Source organism: Callorhinus ursinus, unplaced genomic scaffold (assembly GCF_003265705.2).
Source record: "Callorhinus ursinus isolate GAN/ISIS: 27379988/994484 unplaced genomic scaffold, GSC_fseal_2.0 scaffold88, whole genome shotgun sequence".
Taxonomy (NCBI): Eukaryota; Metazoa; Chordata; class Mammalia; order Carnivora; family Otariidae; genus Callorhinus; species Callorhinus ursinus.
In genome coordinates, this window is record NW_027397150.1 from 509,033 (window position 1) to 532,537 (window position 23,505).

At 44.1% G+C, this 23,505-nt stretch overlaps 1 protein-coding gene and 1 pseudogene across 3 annotated transcripts in view; both read left to right on the plus strand.

Moving 5' to 3' along the window:
- Positions 1-996: 996 nt before the first annotated feature.
- Positions 997-23,505, plus strand: part of LOC112814854 (T-cell surface glycoprotein CD1a-like) — a 46,923-nt gene continuing 24,414 nt past the window's right edge. The window contains exons 1-6 of one of the 3 annotated variants that reach the window (XM_025860568.2): positions 997-1,198; positions 1,789-2,055; positions 2,751-3,029; positions 3,219-3,497; positions 3,828-3,918; positions 4,063-4,575. In XM_025860568.2, coding sequence (XP_025716353.1) covers positions 1,138-1,198; positions 1,789-2,055; positions 2,751-3,029; positions 3,219-3,497; positions 3,828-3,918; positions 4,063-4,108 — 1,023 coding nt within the window. In that variant the 5' untranslated portion in view covers positions 997-1,137 and the 3' untranslated portion in view covers positions 4,109-4,575. Of the gene's footprint in view, positions 1,199-1,788; positions 2,056-2,750; positions 3,030-3,218; positions 3,498-3,827; positions 3,919-4,062; positions 4,576-23,505 lie in introns of those variants that run through there. The other 2 variants (XM_025860570.2, XR_012376863.1) reach the window with 2 other exon arrangements.
- Positions 13,611-15,756, plus strand: LOC112814895 (T-cell surface glycoprotein CD1a-like; annotated as a pseudogene).

The following is a 23,505-nucleotide window of genomic DNA, read 5'->3' on the forward strand; positions in this document are numbered from 1 at the left end:
CTATTTTCATGAGTGTAGCACGGTGCTTGGATCAAGGCAGGTGCTAAGTGACTGGTGAGAGAATATATATTAATGCAGGTCTGACTGAAGGGGGTATTCTTCAGATGTTTCAATGTCTTGTGGTCTCTGTGATGGCTACTGGTCCCTCCCTAAGAATAATGGCAGACTGGTCATTGCTGATACTGTTACATAGGAAATCATGAGGGAATCTGGACAAGCAAATAGAGCAACTGTTAAAAAGAAACCCAGAGGCCTAAAATGGCACCTTGGGCCAGGCCATGTCCCCAAATCTTGCTTAGTCCCTAACTTAACTACGGTTCCCACCTTCCCAGAAATGTTCACCTGTCAGTGAAGAACTCTCTGGTCAGCACCAGTGAGGTATTCCGTCACGTGGGCCCTCTCCACCCCCAAGGAGGGGAGGTCATCTGCATGGTAAGATCCCCTGTTCTCCCAATTAAGGGAAGGTGACCTTCCCTGAAACACTCCTTTCTCTTGTTTTGCCAAGTTCCTTCCTATACAAACTTCTCATCTGCACCACTCCTCAGAGCTCCCCTCTATCTGCCAGATGGATGCTGCCCCATTCTTGAATCACTTAATAAAACCAACTAGATCTTCAAATTTACCTGGTTGATTTTGTTTTTTAACACAAGCGGTGAGAAGCAAGAGATGTGCATGAGCTGTGGTGGGGGTGAGATAGGAATGTAAATAAATGGAGGGAGTCACAAGGGTAGGAGGGACAGAGTGACAACAGCATCCAGGGCTGGGTTTTGGGAAGCCATGTGTTTTCATGGGTTACTGTCTGGGTGAGAAGGAAAGGCACAAGAGGTAGGGTCACTTTTCCATGCAGCACAGGACTCATTCTGTAGCAACTGAATTAGGGAATGTGGAGCAGGATGGAAGCTGGTGACAGGGAGAAGCTGGAAGCTAGGGAGGAGAGTCCGACCAGGAGGGGAAGTGAGAGTCTGAGTAGGTGTTCAGGGTTGAGGGAGGAGCACATTTGCATTGTCGCAGAGACTCAGGGAAGGCTGGTGTGTGGAGAAGGAAGTCAGAAGTGAGGTGCTGTGTGTGGGGTAGGTTTGCTAGAACTGACGTCAAAGACCTACTTTCTAAGAGAGAGAAAGAACATCTGCAAGTACAATGCTGTTCCTGCAACTTGTGTTGCTGGTGGTTCTCCTCCCAGGTGGTGACAGTGAAGATGGTGAGAACTCCGGCCCTGCCCTGTGGGTGCATGTGTGTGTGTGATGTGTGTACACATGCCTATGTGTCTCTACGTGTGCAAGTATGTATGAGTTTGTGTATTTGTGTATAAGTGTGCAACTCTGTGTGTCTATGTACGTGTAGACACACACAGAGTTGTGTGTGGTGTGTACCTGTGGGTGTGTGTCTGTATGTCTGCGTTTGCATATGTACATATGTGTGTCTCTGTGTCTGTATACATGTGTGCATTTGTATCTGTGTATGTTTGTGTAAGAGTGTGTAAAATTTTGTGACTTTGTAAATGTGTTTGTTTGTGAGTGTATGTGACCATTTGTGGAGTGGGTCCCCACCATATAGCTGGGGAGGGAGAGTGTCAGCCTGGTTCCTTCCTGAGCATCCCTGACCCCAGTGCCCTGTGCTCTTCTGAAGGATGGGTACAAAGTTCAGGGCTCTGGGGCAGCACATGTCTCCTGAGACAACTATGGCTTCCTGTCCTCCAGATGTTGGTTCCTGTCCCGGGCACCTTCTTCTCCATTCTCTTTCCTTCCCAATGATTCCCTCTTCCTCTGTCTGTCTGTCCTTTTCCCACAGCCTTCCAGGAGCCAATCTCCTTCCAAATTATCCTGACCATATCTTTTTACAACCATTCCTGGACACAAAATCTGGGTTCAGCTTGGCTGGATGAGCTGCAGACTCATGGCTGGGACAACAAGACTGGTGCTCTCATTTTCCTTTGGCCTTGGTCCAGGGGCAACTGGAACACTGAGCAGCTGATGAAAGTGGAAAAGTTATTGTACACATACTCCATTGGATTTCGTCAGGTGTTTCAAGACCATGTCAGACACTGGCAGCTTGAATGTAAGTTCAGTTCCCTCAGGGAAGGAGGGATGGAGGTGGCAAGTGTGTGTGTGTCTCCTTGAGTTCCTTCTTCCTCTAGGAAAGAGCCTCCACTAGCTTCTGAAACTCAGGTTTCCCTATCATAAATCTGAATCACAACCTCTGGGCAGGGGGTAGAAGCCAGCCCCGGATTCTTGAAAAGCTTCATATCTTCTGCTACTTCCCACTCCTCTCATTGACCACAGGCTGTGCTCTCCTGTCTCCCCCTAGGGTCTCCCATGGCCATCACTTTCCCTGACCTCCAACCAGGCACCCTCTTTTCCCTCACTCTGTGACTGACTCCTTGAACTGTACTTTTCTCCCCATTCAATCCCATCAACAAATTCTGTCTATGCTTTCCCTGTACCGCACTGCAGTCCCTTCACCCTAGATTGTTTTTTATCCCCAGCTCTCCTGCTGTGCCCTTCCCTATTCTCTGCCCACATCATTCATGTCTCTCCTCCAACATTTTTTCCTTCCTCTATCATTCACCTCTTCCTCTGCCTCCAGTGACCACCACTTCCTCTTTGTGTGAGCCTCCCATCAAACCAAACTGTGCTCCATTCCCTCCAATCCCCAGAACTTTCACCTCTGCTTCTGCCCTCCAGGGATTCCACTAATCTCATTTCATCTCCTTCACTCCCCTTGTCCTATAACTCTCAACTTCTCTTCCCCAGATCCCTTCCAGGTACAGCTCGCAGAAGGCTGTAAGCTACACACTGGGGAAGCATCAGTAGGATTTGTGCGGATTGCTTATCAAGGGGCAGATCTCATGAGCTTCCAGAACATGACATGGTGGCCATCTCCAAAGGGAGGAAGTAGGGCTCATCATGTCTGCAAACTATTCAATCAGTACCATGTGACGAATGAGGAAATACACACACTCTTTACTGACTCCTGCCCCCAGTTCCTCTTGAGTCTTCTTGATGCAGGGAAGGAAGATATCCAGCGACAAGGTCAGTCCTGCTCCCTCCCTCCATGAATTCTCTACTCTGCATTCATAAATTTGCACCATTCCTTCAAAGAAGGAGCCAAGAGGGAGATGGGGGTTGGTGACAGGTTTCAAGAGGTAAAAAGATGTGTCTATCTAAAGTGATGTGAAGATCTACCTTCTCAGTCTGTGAATACCTGTCTTGTGTCTGCAGAGAGGCCAGAGGCCTGGCTGTCCACTGGCCCCAGTCCCGGTCCCGGCCGTCTGCTGCTGGTGTGCCACGTCTCTGGCTTCCACCCAAAGCCTGTGTGGGTGATGTGGATGCGAGGTGAGCAGGAGCAACAGGGCACCCAGCGAGGTGACGTCCTGCCCCTTGCTGATGGGACGTGGTATCTTCAGACGTCCTTGGATATGAAAGCCAGTGAGGCAGCTGGCCTGTCGTGCCGAATGAGACATAGCAGTCTAGGAGGCCAGGACATGGTCCTCCACTGGGGTGAGAAGGAACTGGGACCCACCTGGGAAAGGAGGTGGTTGGTCTTAGAGCAGAGTGTGAGAGCCAGATGAAAATTTGGGTTGCTAGGGATTCCAGACCAAAAATGACTAAAATCAGTAAACCAAGGAATGGAGAACTAAGGGTGGGAGCCCTCTAGATGTTGGAGAATGGAGGGGTTGGGTGAAGGGTCCATCTCAGGAGGAATGGGAGAAGTGAAAGGAGGAAGGGCGGTTGGTGAGGCAGAGGATGATAGGAGCAGAGTGGACCAGGGAGGTGCAGTTCAACTCGGGTTGGATGGGAAATGACACCCTTTGTGCACCAAACCCACAGAGCAGCCCCACTCCATGGGCTTGGTCTTCCTGGCAGTAATAGTGCCCCTGGTGCTTCTGGCAGGTCTGGCATTGTGGCTCTGGAAGCGCTGGTGAGTCTCTGGAGCCACCTTCCTCCTCTTTCCCATGTATCTCCCTACCTTTCAGTCTGTCCTCAGCCCTCCTGCTCCTACTGCTCTTCCCTCCTGCAGTCCTCACCTCTGCTTGCTGCAGAGTGACTCCTCTGTTCCTCCCAGGAAAACACACTGGAGACCTCAGTGCACTGGCTTCCCTTTGGAGTGAGATCCCAGCAGCCCAGGCTCCAGGATTTATCTAAACCCAGCTCAGCGGTGATGTCCTGGCAACTCTCTACGTGCAATTTTGTCTTTCACTTCTGCTTAATTATCTGTTGTCACTATAAGTTCAGTGTAATTTAGTGGGATTTGTTGTTGTGACCTGATTCTGGGACTTTAAAATTCAAAATTTAACTCTGGTGGAATAAAGTCCCAGAACCTCCATGGGACATCAGGCATCAAATGTCAGTTCCTCGAGAGCCTTCCCTGATTTACTAGTGGAAGCAGTCTCTGCCTGGTGAAAATTTCCTCAATTTTTAGTTGCACTTTGGCAAATCTATTTCTGACCCCACCCCGTATTGTACCCTGTGAAGTCCCTTTTCTCCTTTTAATACTTAGACCTGTTGAGATCAAAGTCCATGTTTTTTTGTTTTTTTTTTTTAACTTTTTGGTACGGTGTCTAACCTACATGGAATATGTCCTCAATAAAAATCTGTGTTGAATATATGCCACATTTATAGCTTTTTCTGTTTCTTTTACTTCCTGACATGTTTGTAGTAGTTGAGACATTTGATGCTTTTCTTGTTAAAAGTCTTTTTTTTTTTGGCCGAGGGACTTCACATTCTCATAGTTCCTTGTGTCAATTCTGAGACTGAGGAGAAACACAGTTTTACCTGTGACCATTTGAGTTATTTAACTGTAGACATCTATTGGAGTGGACCTGTTGCTCCAAGTATTCTGAATAAAAAGAGGAAGGCAGGATGCTTGCTGTTTGTGAGGCTCAGGGATAGCCACAGAGTTGTCACACTGGGGCTTGTTAGAAATATAGGGTCTTGGTCTCAGCTGAGAGTCACTGAATCACAATTTGCATTTTAGCAAAACCAGCAAGGAATTCACAGAGGCATAAAATATGAGAGGCACTGATATAGGTGATACCTGGGAGGTATCAGGGCAAATGTGTCCTTGAACAGAAAAGAGATGGTCCAGGAAAGAAAACAAGAGTGCTATGGTCAGGAAGGAATGGGGATCCAACAAGGACCATGCATTCAGTGCTTCCTGGCATTCATGGCTGCTGTGTTATAGTCACTGAAGGCACAGATATTGAGCCATTGTTTCTGGGGGAAATCTGGGGTTGGGTTTCTGAGAGCCTCTGCTTATAATACTTTCCAACTGGTGAGTACACAGCCTGGATTCATGTGTGTTTCTGTGTAAAGACAGCTTCTTTTTTTTTAAATTTTACTTTATTATGTTATGTTAGTCACCGCACAATACATCATTAGTTTTTGATGTAGTGATCCATAATTCATTGTTTTCGTATAACACCCAGCGCTCCACACAGAACGTGCCCTCCTTAATACCCATCACCAGGCTAACCCATCCCCCCACCCGCCTCCCCTCTAGAACCCTTAGTTTGTTTCTCAGGGTCCATAGTCTCTCATGGTTCGTCTCTCTCTCCAATTAAAGACAGCTTCTTAATATATATGTATTTCCAAATAATTCATTGTGTGGCATATTTCCCTTTCCTGAAATACTAGCTCAGAAGTGTAACATTTCCCAGCTTGGGTACTGTGATCATCAGTGTCTTTGGTTTTAGCCCCACAGCTTATTGCCTGTGGTGCTTTTAGAAACAAATAGACAAGAAACAGTCATCATCTCATGAATCCACAAGTATAATTTCTTTCTCCCCTTTTCTGTGGGGTTACCCTAGTGTCCTAGATGTTACTTTAGCGCTCTCTGGCTCCATATAGATGTCATGAATGTCTTATTTCTTTTCCTGGATTTACTGCATTGATAATTCATCACCTCTCACCTCATGGCCCACACCTCTGCATAGGGAGCCTGAGTGAGCCTTACCTGCACAAGTGTTTTGTCATGAGGCACATCTGACCCTCTTGTGCTTAGGACAGCAGTCAGCCCTGAAGCTCTGGGCTTCAGGGCCTTTTTAAACACTGAAATCACCAGGAAAGAGCATGTAATTCAGAAAATGTGACACCAAATGGGCCATGAGCAAGACAAGTGTTTACAGTGTGTGAATTAACACGGGAAGGCTGAGGGGCACATGGCTCAGCCTCACCAGTCAACACATAAAGTGGGTGACACATTTCAGGTCTCTCTCCTTGCCTCTTTGAAGAGCGGTGAGCACATGTGTCTGGGGGCTACAAATCAACATCGGCAGGCAGGCCAATCAGCACAGACAGACTCCATGAATAATGAAGACAGACCCTTTGTGACTGATGACCCCCATTCAGAGGGAATGGAAACATCCATGGCTATACTTCAGTTACTCTTGGTTTCATTAATTAACTCAGCAAACCATTCTCAAGCTTGGCCATGTAGCTGGGACATCTTGAATGTCAAGTAGTAGGGGAGGAAAAGGTCTTCTTTTTTTTTTTAAATTTTTTTATTGTTATGTTAATCACCATATATTACATCATTAGTTTTTGGTGCAGTGTTCCACGATTCATTGTTTGTTCATAACACCCAGTGCTCCATGCAGAACGTGCCCTCCTCAATACCCATCACCAGGCTAACCCATCCCCCTACCCTCTCCCCTCTAGAACCCTCAGTTTGTTTTTCAGAGTCCATCATCTCTCATGGTTTGTCTCCCCCTCTGACATACTCCCCTTTTCTTCCTCTCCTGTTATCTTCTTCTTTTTCTTTTTTCTTAAAATATGTTGCGTTATTTGTTTCAGAAGTACAGATCTGTGATTCAACAGTCTTGCACAATTCACAGCGCTCACCGTAGCACATACCCTCCCCAATGTCTATCACCCAGCCACCCCATCCCTCCCACCCCCAACCACTCCAGTAACACTCAGTTTGTTTCCTGAGATTAAGAATTCCTCATATCAGTGAGGTCATGTGATACATGTCTTTCTCTGATTGACTTATTTCACTAATCATAACACCCTCCAGTTCCATCCACGTCGTTGCAAATGGCAGGATCTCATTCCTTTTGATGGCTGCATAATATTCCATTGTGTATATATACCACCTCTTCTTTATCCATTCATCTGTCGATGGGCATCTTGGCTCTTTCCACTGTTTGGCTATTGTGGACATTGCTGCTATAAACATTGGGGTACACGTACCCCTTCGGGTCCCTACATTTGTATCTTTGTGGTAAATACCCAGTAGTGCAATTGCTGGATCGAACGGTACCTCTATTTTCAACTGTTTGAGGAACCTCCATACTGTTTTCCAGAGTGGTTGCACCAGCTTGCATTCCCACCAACAGTGTAGGAGGGTTCCCCTTTCTCCACATCCCCGCCAACATCTGTCGTTCCCTGACTTGTTAATTTTAGCCATTCTGACGGGTGTGAGGTGGTATCTCATTGAGGTTTTGATTTGGATTTCCCTGATGCCGAGCGATGTTGAGCACTTTTTCATGTGCCTGTTGGCCATTTGGATGTCTTCTTTGGAGAAATGTCTGTTCATGTCTTCTGCCCATTTCTTGATTGGATTATTTGTTCTTTGGGTGTTGAGTTTGATAAGTTCTTTATAGATTTTGGATACTAGCCCTTTATCTGATATGTCATTTGCAAATATTTTCTCCCATTCTGTCGGTTGTCTTTTGGTTTTGTGGACTGTTTCTTTTGCTGTGCAAAAGCTTTTTATCTTGATGAAATCCCAATAGTTCATTTTTGCCCGGGCTTCCCGTGCCTTTGGCGATGTTTCTAGGAAGAAGTTGCTGCGGCTAAGGTCGAAAAGGTTGCTACCTGTGTTCTCCTTTAGGATTTGGATGGACTCCTGTCTCACGTTTAGGTCTTTCAACCATTTGGAGTCTATTTTTGTGTGTGGTGTAAGGAAATGGTCCAGTTTCATTCTTCTGCATGTGGCTGTCCAATTTTCCCAACACCATTTGTTGAAGAGACTGTCTTTTTGCCATTGGACATTCTTTCCTGCTTTGTCAAAAATAAGTTGACCATAGAGTTGAGGGTCCATTTTTGGGCTCTCGATTCTGTTCCATTGATCTATGTGTCTGTTTTTGTGCCAGTACCATACTGTCTTGATGACGACAGCTTTGTAATCGAGCTGGAAGTCCGGAATTGTGATGCCGCCAGCTTTGTTTTTCTTTTTCAGTATTCCTCTGGCTATTCTGGGTCTCTTCTGGTTCCATACAAATTTTAGGATTATTTGTTCCATTTCTTTGAAAAAAGTGGATGGTATTTTGATGGGGATTGCATGGAATGTGTAGATTGCTCTAGGTAGCATTGACATCTTCACAATGTTGATTCTCCCAATCCATGAGCATGGAACGTTTTTCCATTTCTTTGTGTCTTCTTCAATTTCTTTCATGAGTATTTTATAGTTTTCTGAGTACAGATCCTTTGCCTCTTTGGTTAGATTTATTCCTAGGTATCTAATGGTTTTGGGTGCAATTGTAAATGGGATAGACTCCTTGATTTGTCTCTCTTCTGTCTTGTTGTTGGTGTATAGGAAGGCCACTGATTTCTGTGCATTGATTTTATATCCTGCTACTTTACTGAATTCCTGTATGAGTTCTATCAGTTTTGGGGTGGAGTCTTTTGGGTTTTCCACATACAGTATCATATCATCTGCAAAGAGTGAGAGTTTGACTTCCTCTTTGCCGATTTGGATGCCTTTGATTTCTTTTTGTTGTCTGATTGCTGTGGCTAGGACTTCTAATACTATGTTGAATAGCAGTGGTGAGAGTGGACATCCCTGCCGCATTCCTGATCTTAGGGGAAAAGCTCTCAGCCTTTCCCCATTGAGAATGATATTCGCTGTAGGTTTTTCATAGATGGCTTTTATGATATTGAGGTATGTACCCTCTATCCCTATACTCTGAAGAGTTTTGATCAAGAAAGGATGTGTACTTTGTCAAATGCTTTTTCTGCATCTATTGAGAGGATCATATGATTCTTGTTCTTTCTTTTCTTAATGTATTGTATCACGTTGATTGATTTGCGGATGTTGAACCAGCCTTGCAGCCCAGGAATAAATCCCACTTGGTCATGGTGAATAATCCTTTTAATGTACTGTTGGATCCTATTGGCTAGTATTTTGGTGAGAATTTTTGCATCCATGTTCATCAAGGATATTGGTCTGTAATTCTCTTTTTTGATGCGGTCTTTGTCTGGTTTTGGGATCAAGGTAATGCTGGCCTCATAAAATGAGTTTGGAAGTTTCCCTTCCATTTCTATTTTTTGGAACAGTTTCAGGAGAATAGGTATTAATTCTTCTTGAAATGTCTGATAGAATTCCCCTGGGAAGCCATCTGGCCCTGGGCTTTTGTTTCTTGGGAGATTTTTGATGACTGTTTCAATTTCCTTAGTGGTTATAGGTCTGTTCAGGTTTTCTATTTCTTCCTGGTTCAATTTTGGTAGTTGATACATCTCTAGGAATGCACCCATTTCTTCCAGGTTATCTAATTTGCTGGCAAAGAGTTGCTCATAATATGTTCTTATAATTGTTTGTATTTCTTTGGTGTTGGTTGTGATCTCTCCTCTTTCATTCATGATTTTGTGGATTTGGGTCATTTCTCTTTTCTTTTTGATCAGTCTGGCCAGGGGTTTATCAATCTTGATAATTCTTTCAAAGAACCAGGTCCTAGTTTCGTTGATCTGTTCTACTGTTCTTTTGGTTTCTAGTTCATTGATTTCTGCTCTGATCTTTATGATTTCTCTTCTCCTGCTGGGTTTAGGCTTTATTTGCTGTTCTTTCTCCAGCTCCTTTAGGTGTAGGGTTAGGTTGTGTATTTGAGACCTTTCTTGTTTCTTGAGAAAGGCTTGTATTGCTATATACTTTCCTCTCAGGACTGCCTTTGTTGCATCCCAAAGATGTTGAACACTTGTGTTTTCATTTTCATTGGTTTCCATGAATTTTTTTTAATTCCTCTTTAATTTCCTGGTTGACCCATTCATTTTTAGTAGGATGCTCTTTAGCCTCCATGTATTTGAGTTCTCTCTGATTTTCCTCTTGTGATTGAGTTCTAGTTTCAAACATTGTGGTCTGAAAATATGCAGGGAATGATCCCAATCTTTTGGTATCGGTTGAGACCTGATTTGTGACCTAGGATGTGATCAGTTCTGGAGAATGTTCCATGGGCACTAGAGAAGAATGTGTATTCCGTTGCTTTGGGATGGAATGTTCTGAATATGTCTGTGAAGTCCATTTGGTCCAGTGTGTCATTTAAAATCTTTATTTCTTTGTTGATCTTTTGCTTAGATGATCTGTCCATTTCAGTCAGGGGGGTGTTAAAGTCCCCCACTATTATTGTATTGTTGTCAATGTGTTTCTTTGTTTTTGTTATTAATTGCCTTATATAATTGGCTGCTCCCATGTTAGGGGCATAGATATTTACAACTGTTAGATCTTCTTGTTGGATAGATCCTTTAAGTAGGATATAGTGTCCTTCCTCATCTCTTATTACAGTCTTTGGTTTAAAATCTAATTTGTCTGATATAAGAATTGCCACCCCAGCTTTCTTTTGGTGTCCATTAGCACGGTAAATGGTTTTCCACCCTCTCACTTTCAATCTGGGGGTGTCTTTGGTTCTAAAATGAGTCTCTTGCAGACAGCATATGGATGGGTCTTGTTTTTTAATCCAATCTGATAGCCTGTGTCTTTTGATTGGGGCATTTAGCCCATTGACATTCAGGGTAACTATTGAAAGATAGGAATTTAGTGCCAGTGTATTGCCTGTAAGGTGACAGTTACTCTATATTGTCTGTGTTCCTTTCTGGTCTATGCTGCTTTTAGGCTCTCTCTTTGCTTAGAGGACCCCTTTCAATATTTTCTTGGAGGGCTGGTTTCGTGTTTGCAAATTCCTTTAGTTTTTGTTTGTTCTGGAAGCTTTTTATCTCTCCTTCTATTTTCAATGACAGCCTAGCTGGATATAGTATTCTTGGCTGCATATTTTTCTCGTTTAGTGCTCTAAAGATATCATGCCAGTCCTTTCTGGCCTGCCAGGTCTCTGTGGATAGGTCTGTTGCCAATCTAATGTTTCTACCATTGTAGGTTACATATCTCTTCTCCCGAGCTTCTTTCAAGATTTTCTCTTTGTCTTTGAGACTCGTAAGTTTTCCTATTCGATGTCAGTGTGTTGACCTATTTTTATTGATTTTGAGAGGGGTTCTCTGTGCCTCCTGGATTTTGATGCCTGTTTCCTTCCCCACATTAGGGAGGTTCTCTGCTATAATTTGCTCCAATATACCTTCTGCCCCTCTCTCTCTTTCTTCTTCTTCTGGGATCCCAATTATTCTATTGTTGTTTTGTCTTATCGTATCGCTTATCTCTCAAATTCTGCCCTTGTGATCCTGTAGTTGTTTCTCTTTCTTTTTCTCAGCCTCTTTATTTTCCATCATTTGGTCTTCTATATCGCTGATTCTCTCTTCTGCCTCATTTATCCTAGCATTTAGTGCCCCCATTTTTGATTGCACCTCATTAATAGCCTTTTTGATTTCGACTTGGTTAGATTTTAGTTCTTTTATTTCTCCAGAAAGGTTTCTCTAATAACTTCCACGCTTTTTTCAAGCCAAGTTAGTATCTTTAAAATCATAATTCTGAACTCTAGGTCCGACATCACACTAATGTCCATATTGAGTAGGTCCCTGGCTGACGATACTACCACTTTTTCTTTTTGTTGAGGTGACTTTTTTCGTCTTGTCATTTTGTCCAGAGGAGAATAGATGAATGAGAGAACAAAATGCTAACAGGTTAACAACGACCCCAGAAAATATAATGTAAACAAATCAGAGAAAACCTTAAACCAGGGGAAAAGAAAGGGAAAGAAAGAAAAAAGAAAGAGGGAAAAAAAAAGATAAAGATTAAAACAAGCAAAAACAGAAACAAACAAAAAAAACCAGAATATGATCAAATATGATCAGGCTGGTGTATAGATCAGTGCCACACACTAGATTTTGGGTGTATTTTGGTCTGTTAGAAGAAAGTGCCTCCTAAAATTATAAAGAAAGAAAGACTTATATATGTACAAAATAAGGGTTGATATGATGAAGGGATGGAATATGACTGTAAAGATGAAAAGTATAAAAAATTTTAAAAAATGAATTGATAAGAAGGTGTTTTTAAAAAAATAAAGAAGAGGATTAAAAAAAGGAAAGAAAGAAAGAAAAAAAGGGGGGAGAGAATGTGATCAGGGAGGAGATTGGAACAAAGCCATACACTAGAGATTTAGGGTATACTTTGATATGTTAGAAGAAACTGTATCTCAAAATTTTAAAGAGAGAACAACTGATATATATATGCCAAAAATAAGGGTAAGTAGTATGAAGGGATAGAATATGACTCTAAAAATGAAAAATAAAAATGTTTTTTTAAAAAAAGGGATTAATAAGATGGTGAAAAAGGGAAAAAGAAAAATTTCAAAAAAAAACAGTTAAAAAGTTAACTTTGAAAGACTAATGAATCATGGTAAAAAAGCCATGAATTCTATGTGCAGTATTCCCCTAGCGCTGGAGTTCTCCCGTTCTCCTTGATCGGTAAACTTGGTCTTGGCTTGCTGGCTGTTCCTGCTGATCTTCTGGGGGAGGGGCCTGTTGCCGTGGTTCCCAGATGTCTTTGCCTGAGGCGGAATTGCCCCGCCCTTGCAGGTCTGGGCTAAGTAATCTGCTCGGGTTTGCTCTGGGGAGCTTTTGTTCCCTGCAAGCTTTCGGTACAGCTTTGGAGGATGAGAGTGAAAATGGAGGCCTCCCAATCTCCGCCGGGGAGGAGCCAAGAATTTGGGACCCTGCTCCTCAGTGCTCCCGCAGAGAAGAGCAATCACTCCTGTCTACCCTCTCTCCAGTCGCACTCCGTGCTCACCCGGCCTGTGACCGAGCGTTTCTATCCCTGGCACCCAACCGCGTGTGGAGTCTCCAAACCCAGCAGATCCCCGTGGTGCGCTCTCGCACCGCTCCTCCCGGGGGAGGAAAGGGAGTCTCCCCGGATCTGCTGCTTGTTGGGTCCCTGATGGTGGAGCAGTGGCCCAACTGTCACCAATCACGGTTTATGGCCACCCTGAGCTGAAAGCCCACGCCTCAGCTCCGTCTCTGCAGCGGGCTTCTGCGCTCTGATACCTGGGAGCTCTGCCGCACTCAGGCACCCCTGGTCTTTCTGTGACCCCGAGGGTCCTGAGACCACAGTGTCCCATGAGGGTTCCACCTCCCACTTAGCCACTGGAGTGACGTCCCTCAGCGGAGCCGACTTCTAAAAGGTCCGATTTTGTGCTCCGCGGCTCTAGCACTTGCCAGAAGTGGCCAACCGAAGCCCCCTCCCCCGCCGTCTATCCTCCTGAATATCGCCTGGGATTCACTTCTCCATGCGTCCTACCTTCCAGAGAGTGGTCGCTTTTCTGTTCAGAGAGTTGTTGCTACTCTCCTCTTTGATCTCCTGTTGAGTTCGTAGGTGTTCAGAATGGTTTGATCCCTATTCAGCTGAATTCCTGAGACCAGACGAAATCCAGGTCTCCTCCTCTGCCATCTTGCTCCGCCCCTCACTCTTCTTTCTGTTACTGTTCCAGAGGCAAAGATCTCACAGGATCTGGAGCAATGACATTTCCAGAAGACCCATCACACATTCCTTTTTTCCTAACCATATCCTTTTACAACCGTTCCTGGACACAAAAATCTGGGTTCAGCTTGGCTGGATGAGCTGCAGACTCATGGCTGGGACAACAAGACTGATGCTTTCATTTTCATTTGGGCTTTGTCCAAAGGCAACTGGAGCAACGAGGAGCTGATGAAATTGGAAAAGTTTTTCTATGTATACTCCATTGGATTTTGTCAGGTGTTTCAAGACCATGTCAGACATTGGCAGCTTGAATGTGAGTTAGTTCCCTCAGGGAAGGAGCGATGGAGGTGGCAGATGTGTGTAGGTCTCCTTGAATTCCTTCTTCCTCTAGGAAAGAGCCTCCATTGGCTTCTGAAACTTACATCTCGCCCATCATGAATCTGAATCACAACCTCTGGGCAAGGGGTAGAAGCCAGACCCTGATTCTTGAAAAGCATCACATCTTCTACTTAGCACTCCTCTCATTGACCACAGGCTGTGCTCTCCTGTCTCCCACTAGCATCTCCCATGACCACCACTTTCCCTGGCCTAAAACCAGGCACACTCTGTTCCCCCACTCTGTGACTGACTCCTTGAACTGTGCCTTTCTTCCCATTTAGTCCCATCAGCAAATTCTGTCTATGCTTTCCCTGTACTGCACTGCACTCCCTTCACCCTAGATTGTTTTTATCCCCAGCTCTCCTGCTGAGCCCTTCCCTCTTGTCTGCCCACACCCTTCATGTCTCTCTTCCAACGTTTGTTCCTTCCTCAATCATCACCTCTTCCTCTGCACCTAGTGACCACCACTTCCTCTTTGTTTGAGCCTCCCTTCAAACCAAACTGTACTCCATTCACTCTAATCCCCTGAACTTTCCCCTCTGATTCAGGCCTACATGGGTTCCACTCCTCTCATTTAATCTCCTTCACTCCCCCTGTCCTGTAACTCACAACTTCTCTTCCCCAGATCCTTTTCAGGTACAACTGGCAGAAGGCTGTGAGCTACACTTTGGGGAAGCATCAGTAGGATTCATGCAGATTGCTTATCAAGGGGCAGATCGCATGAGCTTCCAGAACATGACATGGTGGTCATCTCCAAAGGGAAGAAGTAGGGCTTGAGAGGTCTGCAAACTATTCAATCAGTACCCTGTAATCAATGAAGGAATACACACACTCTTCAGGGACACCTGTCCCCAGTTTCTTCTTGATGCAGGGAAGGAAGATATCCAGTGACAAGGTCAGTCCTGCTCTCTCCTGCCATGAATTCTTTACTCTGCACTCATAAATTTGTACCATTCCCTCAAATTCAGGGCAAGAAGGAGTCAAGAGGGAGAGAGGATGACGGTTACTGGTTTCTAGAGGTGGAAAGCTGTGTCTGTCTAAAGTGATGTGAAGATCTACTCTCTCAATCTGTGAATACTTGTCTTGTCTTTGCAGTGAGTCCAGAGGCCTGGCTGTCCACCGGCCCCAGTCCTGGTCTTGGCCATCTGCTGCTAGTGTGTCATGTCTCTGGCTTCTACCCAAAGCCTGTGTGGGTGATGTGGATGCGGGGTGAGCAGGAGCAACAGGGCACCCAGCAAGGCAATGTCCTGCCCAGTGCTGATAGGACATGGTATATTCAGATCTTCTTGGATGTGAAAGCCAGTGAGGCAGCTGGCCTGTCATGCCTGGTGAGACACAGCAGTCTAGGAGGCCAGGACACGGTCCTCTACTGGGGTGAGAAAGAGCTGAGGCCCACCTGGGAAAGGGGGCAGGTGGTGCTAGAGCAGAGTATGAGAGCCAGATGAAAAATTTGGGGTTTGAGGGATTCCTGACCAAAAATGACTAAAATCAGTAAACCAAGGAATGGAGAACTAAGGGTAGGGGCCCTCTAGATGTGGGAGGATGCAGAGGGTTGGGTGTAGGCCCTATCTCTGAGGAGGATAGGGGAAGTGAAAGGAGGAAGGACCGTTGGTTGGTGAGACAGAGGGTGGCAGGAGCAAGGGGGCCTGGGGAGGTACAGTTCAACCTGTGGTGGATGGGAAATGACACCCTTTGTGCACCAAACCCACAGAGCAGCCCCACTCCATGGGCTTGGTTCTCCTGGTGGTGTTTGTGCCCCTGGTGCTTCTGGCAGGTCTGGCGTTGTGGCTCTGGAAGCACTGGTGAGTCTCTGGAGCCACCTTCCTGCTCTTTCTTACATGTCTCCCCATCTTTCAGTCTGTCCTCATCCCTCCTGCTCCCAGTGCTCTTCCTTCCCGCAGTCCTCACCTCCACCTGCTGCAGAGTGACTCCTCCTTTGTTCCTCCCAGGAACTGGAGGACCTCAGTGCACTGGCTTCCATTTGGAGCGACATCCCAGCAGCTCAGGCTACAGTACTTACCTAAACCCAGCTCAGCGGTGATGTCCTTGCAACTCTCTGTGTGCATCTTTTGTCTTTCATTTTTGCTTAATAATCAGTTGTCAGTATAAGCTAAGTGTAATTTAGTGGGATTTGTTGTTGTGACCTGATTCTGACACTTTAAAATTCAAAATTTATCTCTGTATGGAATGAAGTCCCAGAACCTCCATGGTACATCAGACATCCAATGGCATTTCCTCCAGAGTCTTCCCTGATTCACTAGTGGAAGAAGTCTCTACCTGGTGAGAATTCCCACAACTTTTATTTGCACTTTGGTAAATCTATTTCTGAGCCCCACCTATTGTTGTCCCCAGTGAGGCCGCTTTTCTCCTTCTAGTGCTTAGGCCCATTGAGATCAAAGTCCATATTTTTTAACTATTTGTATCCTTGGTAAGGTGTCTCACCTGCAAGGAATAAAAACCTGTATTGAATTTTTGTCAAATTTATAGGTTTTCTTCTTTTCCTTCCTGAAATGTTTGTAGTAGTTAGGATGTTTGATGCTCTTCTTGTTAAAAATCTTCTCATTTGGCTGATGGACTTCACACTTTCATGGTTCCTTGTGTCATCTCTGAGACTCTGAGGAGGAACACAGTTTTACCTGTAAGCACTCCAGTTATTTACTGCAGACACCTATTGGAGTGGACCTGTTGCTCCAAGTATTCTGAATAAAAAGAGGAAGACAGGATGCTTGCTGTTTGTGAGGCTGAGGGACAACAGCAGAGTTGTCACCTTAGGGCTTGTTAGAAATATAGGGTCTTGGTCTCAGGTGAGACCCACTGAATCACAATTTGCATTTTAGCAAAATCAGCTAGGGATTGTCAGGTACATAAAATGTGAGAGGCACTGGTACAGGTGATGCCTGAGAGGTATCAGTGCAAGTGTGTCTGTGAATGGAAAAGAGATGGTCCAGGAAAGAGAACAAGAGTGTTGTGCTCAGGAAGGAATGGGGATCCAACAAGGAGCGTGCATACAGTGCCTCCTGGCATTCATGGCTGCTGTGTTACAGTCACTGAGGGACGGACACTAAGCCATTGTTCCTGGGGGGGATATGAGGTTGGGTTCCTAGGAGCCTTTGCTTACAACACTTGGTAACAGATGAATACGCAGCCTGGATTCATATGTATTTCTGATTAAAAACAGCTTCTTTCATATATATATATATATATATATATATATATATATATATTCCAAATAATTCACTGTATGCCATATTCCCAATGCTGAAATATTATCTCAGAAATGTAACATTTCCCAGCTTGGGTACTGTGATCACCAGTGTCTTTGGTTTTAGCCCCACAGCTGTGCTGCCCATGATGCTTTAAGAAACAAACAAGAAACAGTCATCATCTCATGAATCCACAAATATAGATTCTTTCACCCTTTTTCTGTGGTGTTATCCTAGTGTCCTAGATACTACTTTAGCATTCTCTGGAATGGCTCTGTATAGATGTCATGAATGTCTTATTCATTTTCCTGGATTTGTTGCATTGATAATTCATTACCTCTGACCTTATGGCCCACACCTCTGCATAGGAGCCTGAGTGAGGCTTACCTACACAGGTGTTTTGTCATGAGGCATATCCCACCTTCTTGTGCTTAGGAACACCATTTAGCCCTGCAGCTCTGGGCTTCAGGGTCTTTTTAACACTGAAATCACCAAGAAAGAGCATGTAATTTAAGAAATATGACACCAAATGGACCATGAAAAGACAAGTGTTTACAGTGTGAGAATTAATATGGGAAGGCAGAAGGGCATCTGATTTAGTCTCACCAGGCAACACATAAGGTGGATGACACATTCCAGGCATCTCTCCCTGCCTCTACAAATACTGGTGAGTGCATGTGTCTGGGGGTTACAAATCAATGTCAGCAGGTAGGCCAATCAGCACAGACAGATTCCATGGATAATGAAGATAGACCTTTTGTGACCAGTGACCTCCATGGCAGTAGGAGTGGACTCATCCATGATTAGACCTCACTCTTGGTTTCATTAATTAACTCAACAAACCATTTTCAAGCTCTGGCCATGCAGCTGGGACATTTTGAATGTCAAGTAGTAGGGAGTGAAAATTCTTCTGTGTCTTCGGAACTTGAACGTTTTGCTTTCCTGATTTGTTCACCTTTTTCGTTGTGTTTCTAGTTTCTTAGTACAGGAGCTTATGTGGATTTATCTAGGGGTTAAGAACTTAGTTCTAATTTGTTTAGGGGCCGAGGGAGGAGAACAGAGCAGGAGAATGTTCAAAGGGATCATGTGCAGGCTCCCAGTCCTGCACATGTGAATATTTCTGGAAAATAACATTGAAATGGGAGAGGTGGTAAAGGTGAAAATATGGGAAGGGGAAGAGCAAATCATGGAACTTCTGTGACCTTCCCAGCTGGATCAAACTGCTTGGCTGTTTCTCTCCCAGTCCACCTTGTTGCCCTCGCATGGCCACCATATGGATTTTGATTGGTTGACTCCACCCTCATGTGTAGCTCTGGGCTCTGATCAGCCTGAGGCCACCAGGAGAAAACATCTTTGACAATGAGACAGGCTGAAGGATGGACAGGTAACCTGTTGTTCAGGCCAATCATCAGACAGATGCTACTCATCCTCACCCAGAGAGAGGGCTCAGGGCCAGGTACCTGCACCAGGTGGCACAGGTTCCACGAAGTCTGATTCTTCTGGCCAATGGAGGGGAAAGAGATGCTCTCTCCTGTCCGGGCTGGTAAGGTGCAGAGTATAAAGATGGAAAAAAGTACCATCCATTTTTCACCACCAGAGAAGCAAGCCTGAGGATGAAATTTCCATGCAAGGAGGCAGAGAAATTTTATATGTGAAATTTGCTAAGAGCATAGATCCAAAGTATTCTTGCCAAAGAAAGATAAAGAAAAGAAAAGGGAAAAAAAGGAGAGAAGAGAAAAGTAAAGAAAAGAAAAGTAAAGGGTCAGGGAGAAGGAGCTAATTTGGCTAAGTAGTAGGAGGACCCCAAGCTTGCCTCAACCCTAGAACACAGCTAGGTAAATATCAAATCATTCTGAATACCCCAGATATCTATCTGAGGACTGACAGAACAACCTGCACAACTACAGGGAGGCAAGAGGCCACATCATGGAAATTAGGAGGTGGGGAGTCATGCTTTTGGGGAGATACAATTATGGGTTCTGTGGAGGGGAGGGAGCCCTGGCTTTGTACAGAGGAGGAAGAGAGAGTGAGAGAGAGTGGGAGAACCCAGAGTATCACACAAGGAAAACACATCCCCATAACCATCGACTGGGAAAACAAAAGGGGTTGATTTCTGTGAAATTTACAATCAGTGGGGCTCAAAGACTAGAGTTTTAGAGATCCGAACCATGACCAATGTGGAGCCCAGTGGGCACTGCTGTGATCTTGTGGAGAAGGAGAGCAGAAATCTGGGGACAAACAGCATGATCTGAGGATCCCCTGGGACACATGGGATAGAGTGAGTCTCCCCTTTTTGGGTTTATCTAGGAGAGGTGGCATTGCCTCTCTGGGGACAAAAGAGCTGGAGGGCAACATTACCCTCTGCCACCCCAGATTATTGGCACTGAGACACTTGTTGCATGTGGCTAACCTGGACACTGGTTATTTGCTGCACTTTACTACAAGCTCCATGCCCTGTGCTTCAGTGCGACTGCCCTTCTGGGACAAACCTGCACCAGTCCCAGTGTGGCGAGACACTCCCCCAGACTACCAGCATGGGTACCTGACAAGCCAGGTCCCTAATGTTTGGAGGTTTAAAACTCAGCAAGCCTGCCTGGGATAGCGCACAGGGGCACTGTGTTGCTTGGTGGGCAGAAGGTTAGGGCACAGATAGGGTGAAGGCAGGGATCTGAGGGACACCTGGAACACACAAGGGGAGATTGTTCGCTCTTCTGGGAGGGCTTCCCTGAGAGCAGCAGCAGAATCCTTTCTTTAGGAATGAGGGAGGGGGTTGGTGCCATTTCCCTGCCCTGTCAATCAGCATTTTTCACAGGCAGAGCTGGAACAAACAAACCTAAAATTTGTATGGAACTAGAAAAGACTTGGAATAGCCAAAGCAATTTTGAAAAAGAAAAGCAAAGCTTGAGGCATCACAATTCTGGAATTCAAGCTATATCACAAAGTTCTAGTTATCAAGATGGTATGGTACTGGCAGAAAAGCAGACACATAGAACAATGGAACATAATTGAGAGCCCAGAAATGGACCCACGACTCTATGGTCAACTAATCTTTGAGAAAGCAGGAAAGAATATTCAATGGAAAAAAGAATGTCTCTTCGAGAGATGGTGTTGGGAAAACTGGTCAGCAACATGCAAAAGAATGAAACTACCACTTTCTTACACCATACTCAAAAATAAATTCAAAATGAATGAAAGACCTAAATCTGAGATAGGAAACCCTGAAAATCCTAGAGGAGGACACAGGCAGCAACCTCTTTAATATGGGCTGTAGAAATTTCTCACTAGATAGGTCTCCTGAGACAAGGGAAAGAATAGAAAAATAAACTATTGGGACGTCATCAAGGTAAAAACCTCCTTCACAGTGAAGGAAACAATCAACAAAACTAAAAGACAGCCTACAGAATGGAAGAAGATATTTGAAAAATGACATGTCTGATAAAGGGTTAGTATCCAAAATCTATAAAGAACTTATCAAAATCAACACCCATAAAACTAATAATCTAGTTAAGAAATGGGCAGAAGACATGAACAGACTTTTTTTCTGAAGAAGACATGCAGATGGCCAGCAGACACCTAAAAACATGCTCAACATCACTGATCATCAGGGAAATACAAATGAAAACTACGATGAGATACCATCTCACACCTGTCAGAATGGCTAAAATTAACAGCACAGGAAACACCAGATGTTGGTGAGGATGCAGAGAAAGGGGGACATTCTTACACTGTTGATGGGAATGAAAACTGGTGTAGCCACTCTGGAAAACAGTATGGATATTCTTCAAAAAGATAAAAATAGAACTACCCTATGACCCAGCAGTTGCACTATGAGGTATTTACCCAAAAATACAAAATACTGATTCAAAGGGACACATGCACCCCAATGTTCATAACAGCATTTATCGACAATAGCCAAATACTGGAAAGAGCTCAAGTGTCTGTTGACTGATGATTGGATAAAAAAAGATTTGATATAGGGGCGCCTGGGTGGCTCAGTTGGTTAAGCAACTGCCTTCGGCTCAGGTCATGATCCTGGAGTCCCTGGATCGAATCCCGCATCAGGCTCCCTGCTCGGCAGGGAGTCTGCTTCTCCCTCTCACCCTCCCTCATCTCATGTGCTTGCTCTCTCTCTCTCTCTCTCTCATTCTCTCTGTCTCAAATAAATAAATAAAATCTTTAAAAAAATTTTGATATATATATATATATACACACACACACATACATACATACAATGGAAGATTATTCATTATATAAAGAATGAAATCTTGCCATTTACAAAGATGTGGATGAAGCTAGAGTATATTCTGAGCAGGGAAATAAGTCAGTAAGAGAAAGACAAATACCATATGATTTCACTCATATGTGAATTTAAGAAACAAAACAGGTGAACATTGTGAGGAAAAAGAGAGAGAGACAAACCATAAAAGAGACTCTTAAAGATAGAGAACAAACTGAGGATGGATGGAGGGAGGTGTGTGGGGGATGGTTTAGATGGGTGATGGGCATTAAGGAGGGAACTTGTGTTGAGCCCTAGGTCTTATATGTAGGTGATGAGTTACTGAATTCTTACCTGAAACTAATATTACACAGTACGTTAACTAAATGGAATTTAAATAAAAATGTTTTAAAAAGAAAAAAAAGGAAAGAAGAGGGTTAGGATGTGAAGTGGTGGTCATGTTAACTGGCTTGGTTGTGAGCATCGTGTCACCATGTGCACATACACCAAAACATCAAGTGGTTACTTCATTTTATGTGATTTTTTTATATTAAAAGTATTTTTATTTTCTATTTTAATTGGGATTTCTCTTTTTTTCTTTTACATGGGCTTAGCTCTTTAACTCAGAAAATTTATATTTTTGAAAGCACAAATGCATATGTGATATTTTTATTGGTTTTTGTCCAAATTAAAGATAGTGAAGTTTTTTTCTGCAAGCACTGGCATCTGCTTTCTCCTCATTATTCTCTGAGAGAGGCAAGGCAGCATTACACAGGAGGAAGAATTTAGGGCCATGCGTCAAAGACTTGCTTTCCAACTGCTATGGGCAAACCATTTCAACTCTCTGATCCTCAGTCTTCCCTGCAGGGGATATTAAACCAGATACTGGGGAGTCTCCTGACCTTCTAGCTTTAAGAGTCTATGATTTTAGAAAGCAAGGAGATGTTTCTGAGAAAGGATGAAGGAAATAAGTTAAAAGATGAGGGAAGCAAGCAGATACAGACTGTAGGAAAAACAAAGTTAAGGTTTGAAAAACAAGAGTCTGGATATGTAGAGTAGTCAACCTGCTCCTAGTTAAACATCAGCAATGCTAAGATAACTTTCCTGGGCTTTTTCTCTTTTCTCCTATGCCTCTGCTGGGATAAGAGCAAATGGGCACTACAGTACATTCGAGAAAGGCTGGAGCAGGACCAGGATGATCATTAGCATAATTAGCCCACACGCCATCCAGATGTGAAGGGAGCTTTCCCCCCTTACATGACAACTTGACCCTGAAGTCTAAAGGGTTAAAAGGGATCTTTACTCTGTGGGCTGCTCCCAATAGTCTTAATTCAAAAGTATACCGCTGTTTAATTTATCCAGAATCATCTCTTAAACACCTAGCGATATGCTTCATCAAGCATTTCAACATGATGACAAAGCACCGAAGATACTCTGATAGGTAAAGCTTAGAAAAATTTCTTGGTTCTAAATCAAGTCTTATATTTTTCAAAATATATCTCTGGGCTTTTCTTAAGTATCCAGAGAGGAGACCTAGAGAAAGAATATTCTTGTCGAGCATACTAAATAGAATTCACAACCTCACCTACAGCCTCATCTCCCATGGCTGGGAAGATCCTGTCACTTAGATTCACTCATCTCTCCAACAAACCAAGCCCTGAACTCTTGTGGGAGGAGGCAGGTGAGTAAATAGCAATTATAGCACTTGGTGAAGGGGGGGGGGTGGTACAAGGTGCTGAGGGAATGCATCCGAAGATGTTACAAGTGACCTATGAGGGTGGCTTGGACCAGGATGGTGGCAGTGGAAAGGGAGAGAAGTAGATAGACTTAAGATCCATGTTGGAGGAAAAACTGACAAGGGAGGGTAATGCATTCCATAAGAAACATAGAAGAAAGGGTGTGTTTCTAGTTTGAGTAAGTGTGTGAGCATTGACACCTGTTTACTGCGATGGAATATCAGGAATTCAGTTTTGAACATGTTGCCTGATAAGCTGTAACTCCTAAATTGAGCTATAACTCCTCCAAGGGATACGTGCATTTTATTTTATTTTTTTTCCAGTGGTAACTTTCTTTTTCTTCCTTCCTTCCTTCCTTCCTTCCTTCCTTCCTTCCTTCCTTCCTTCCTTCCTTCCTTCC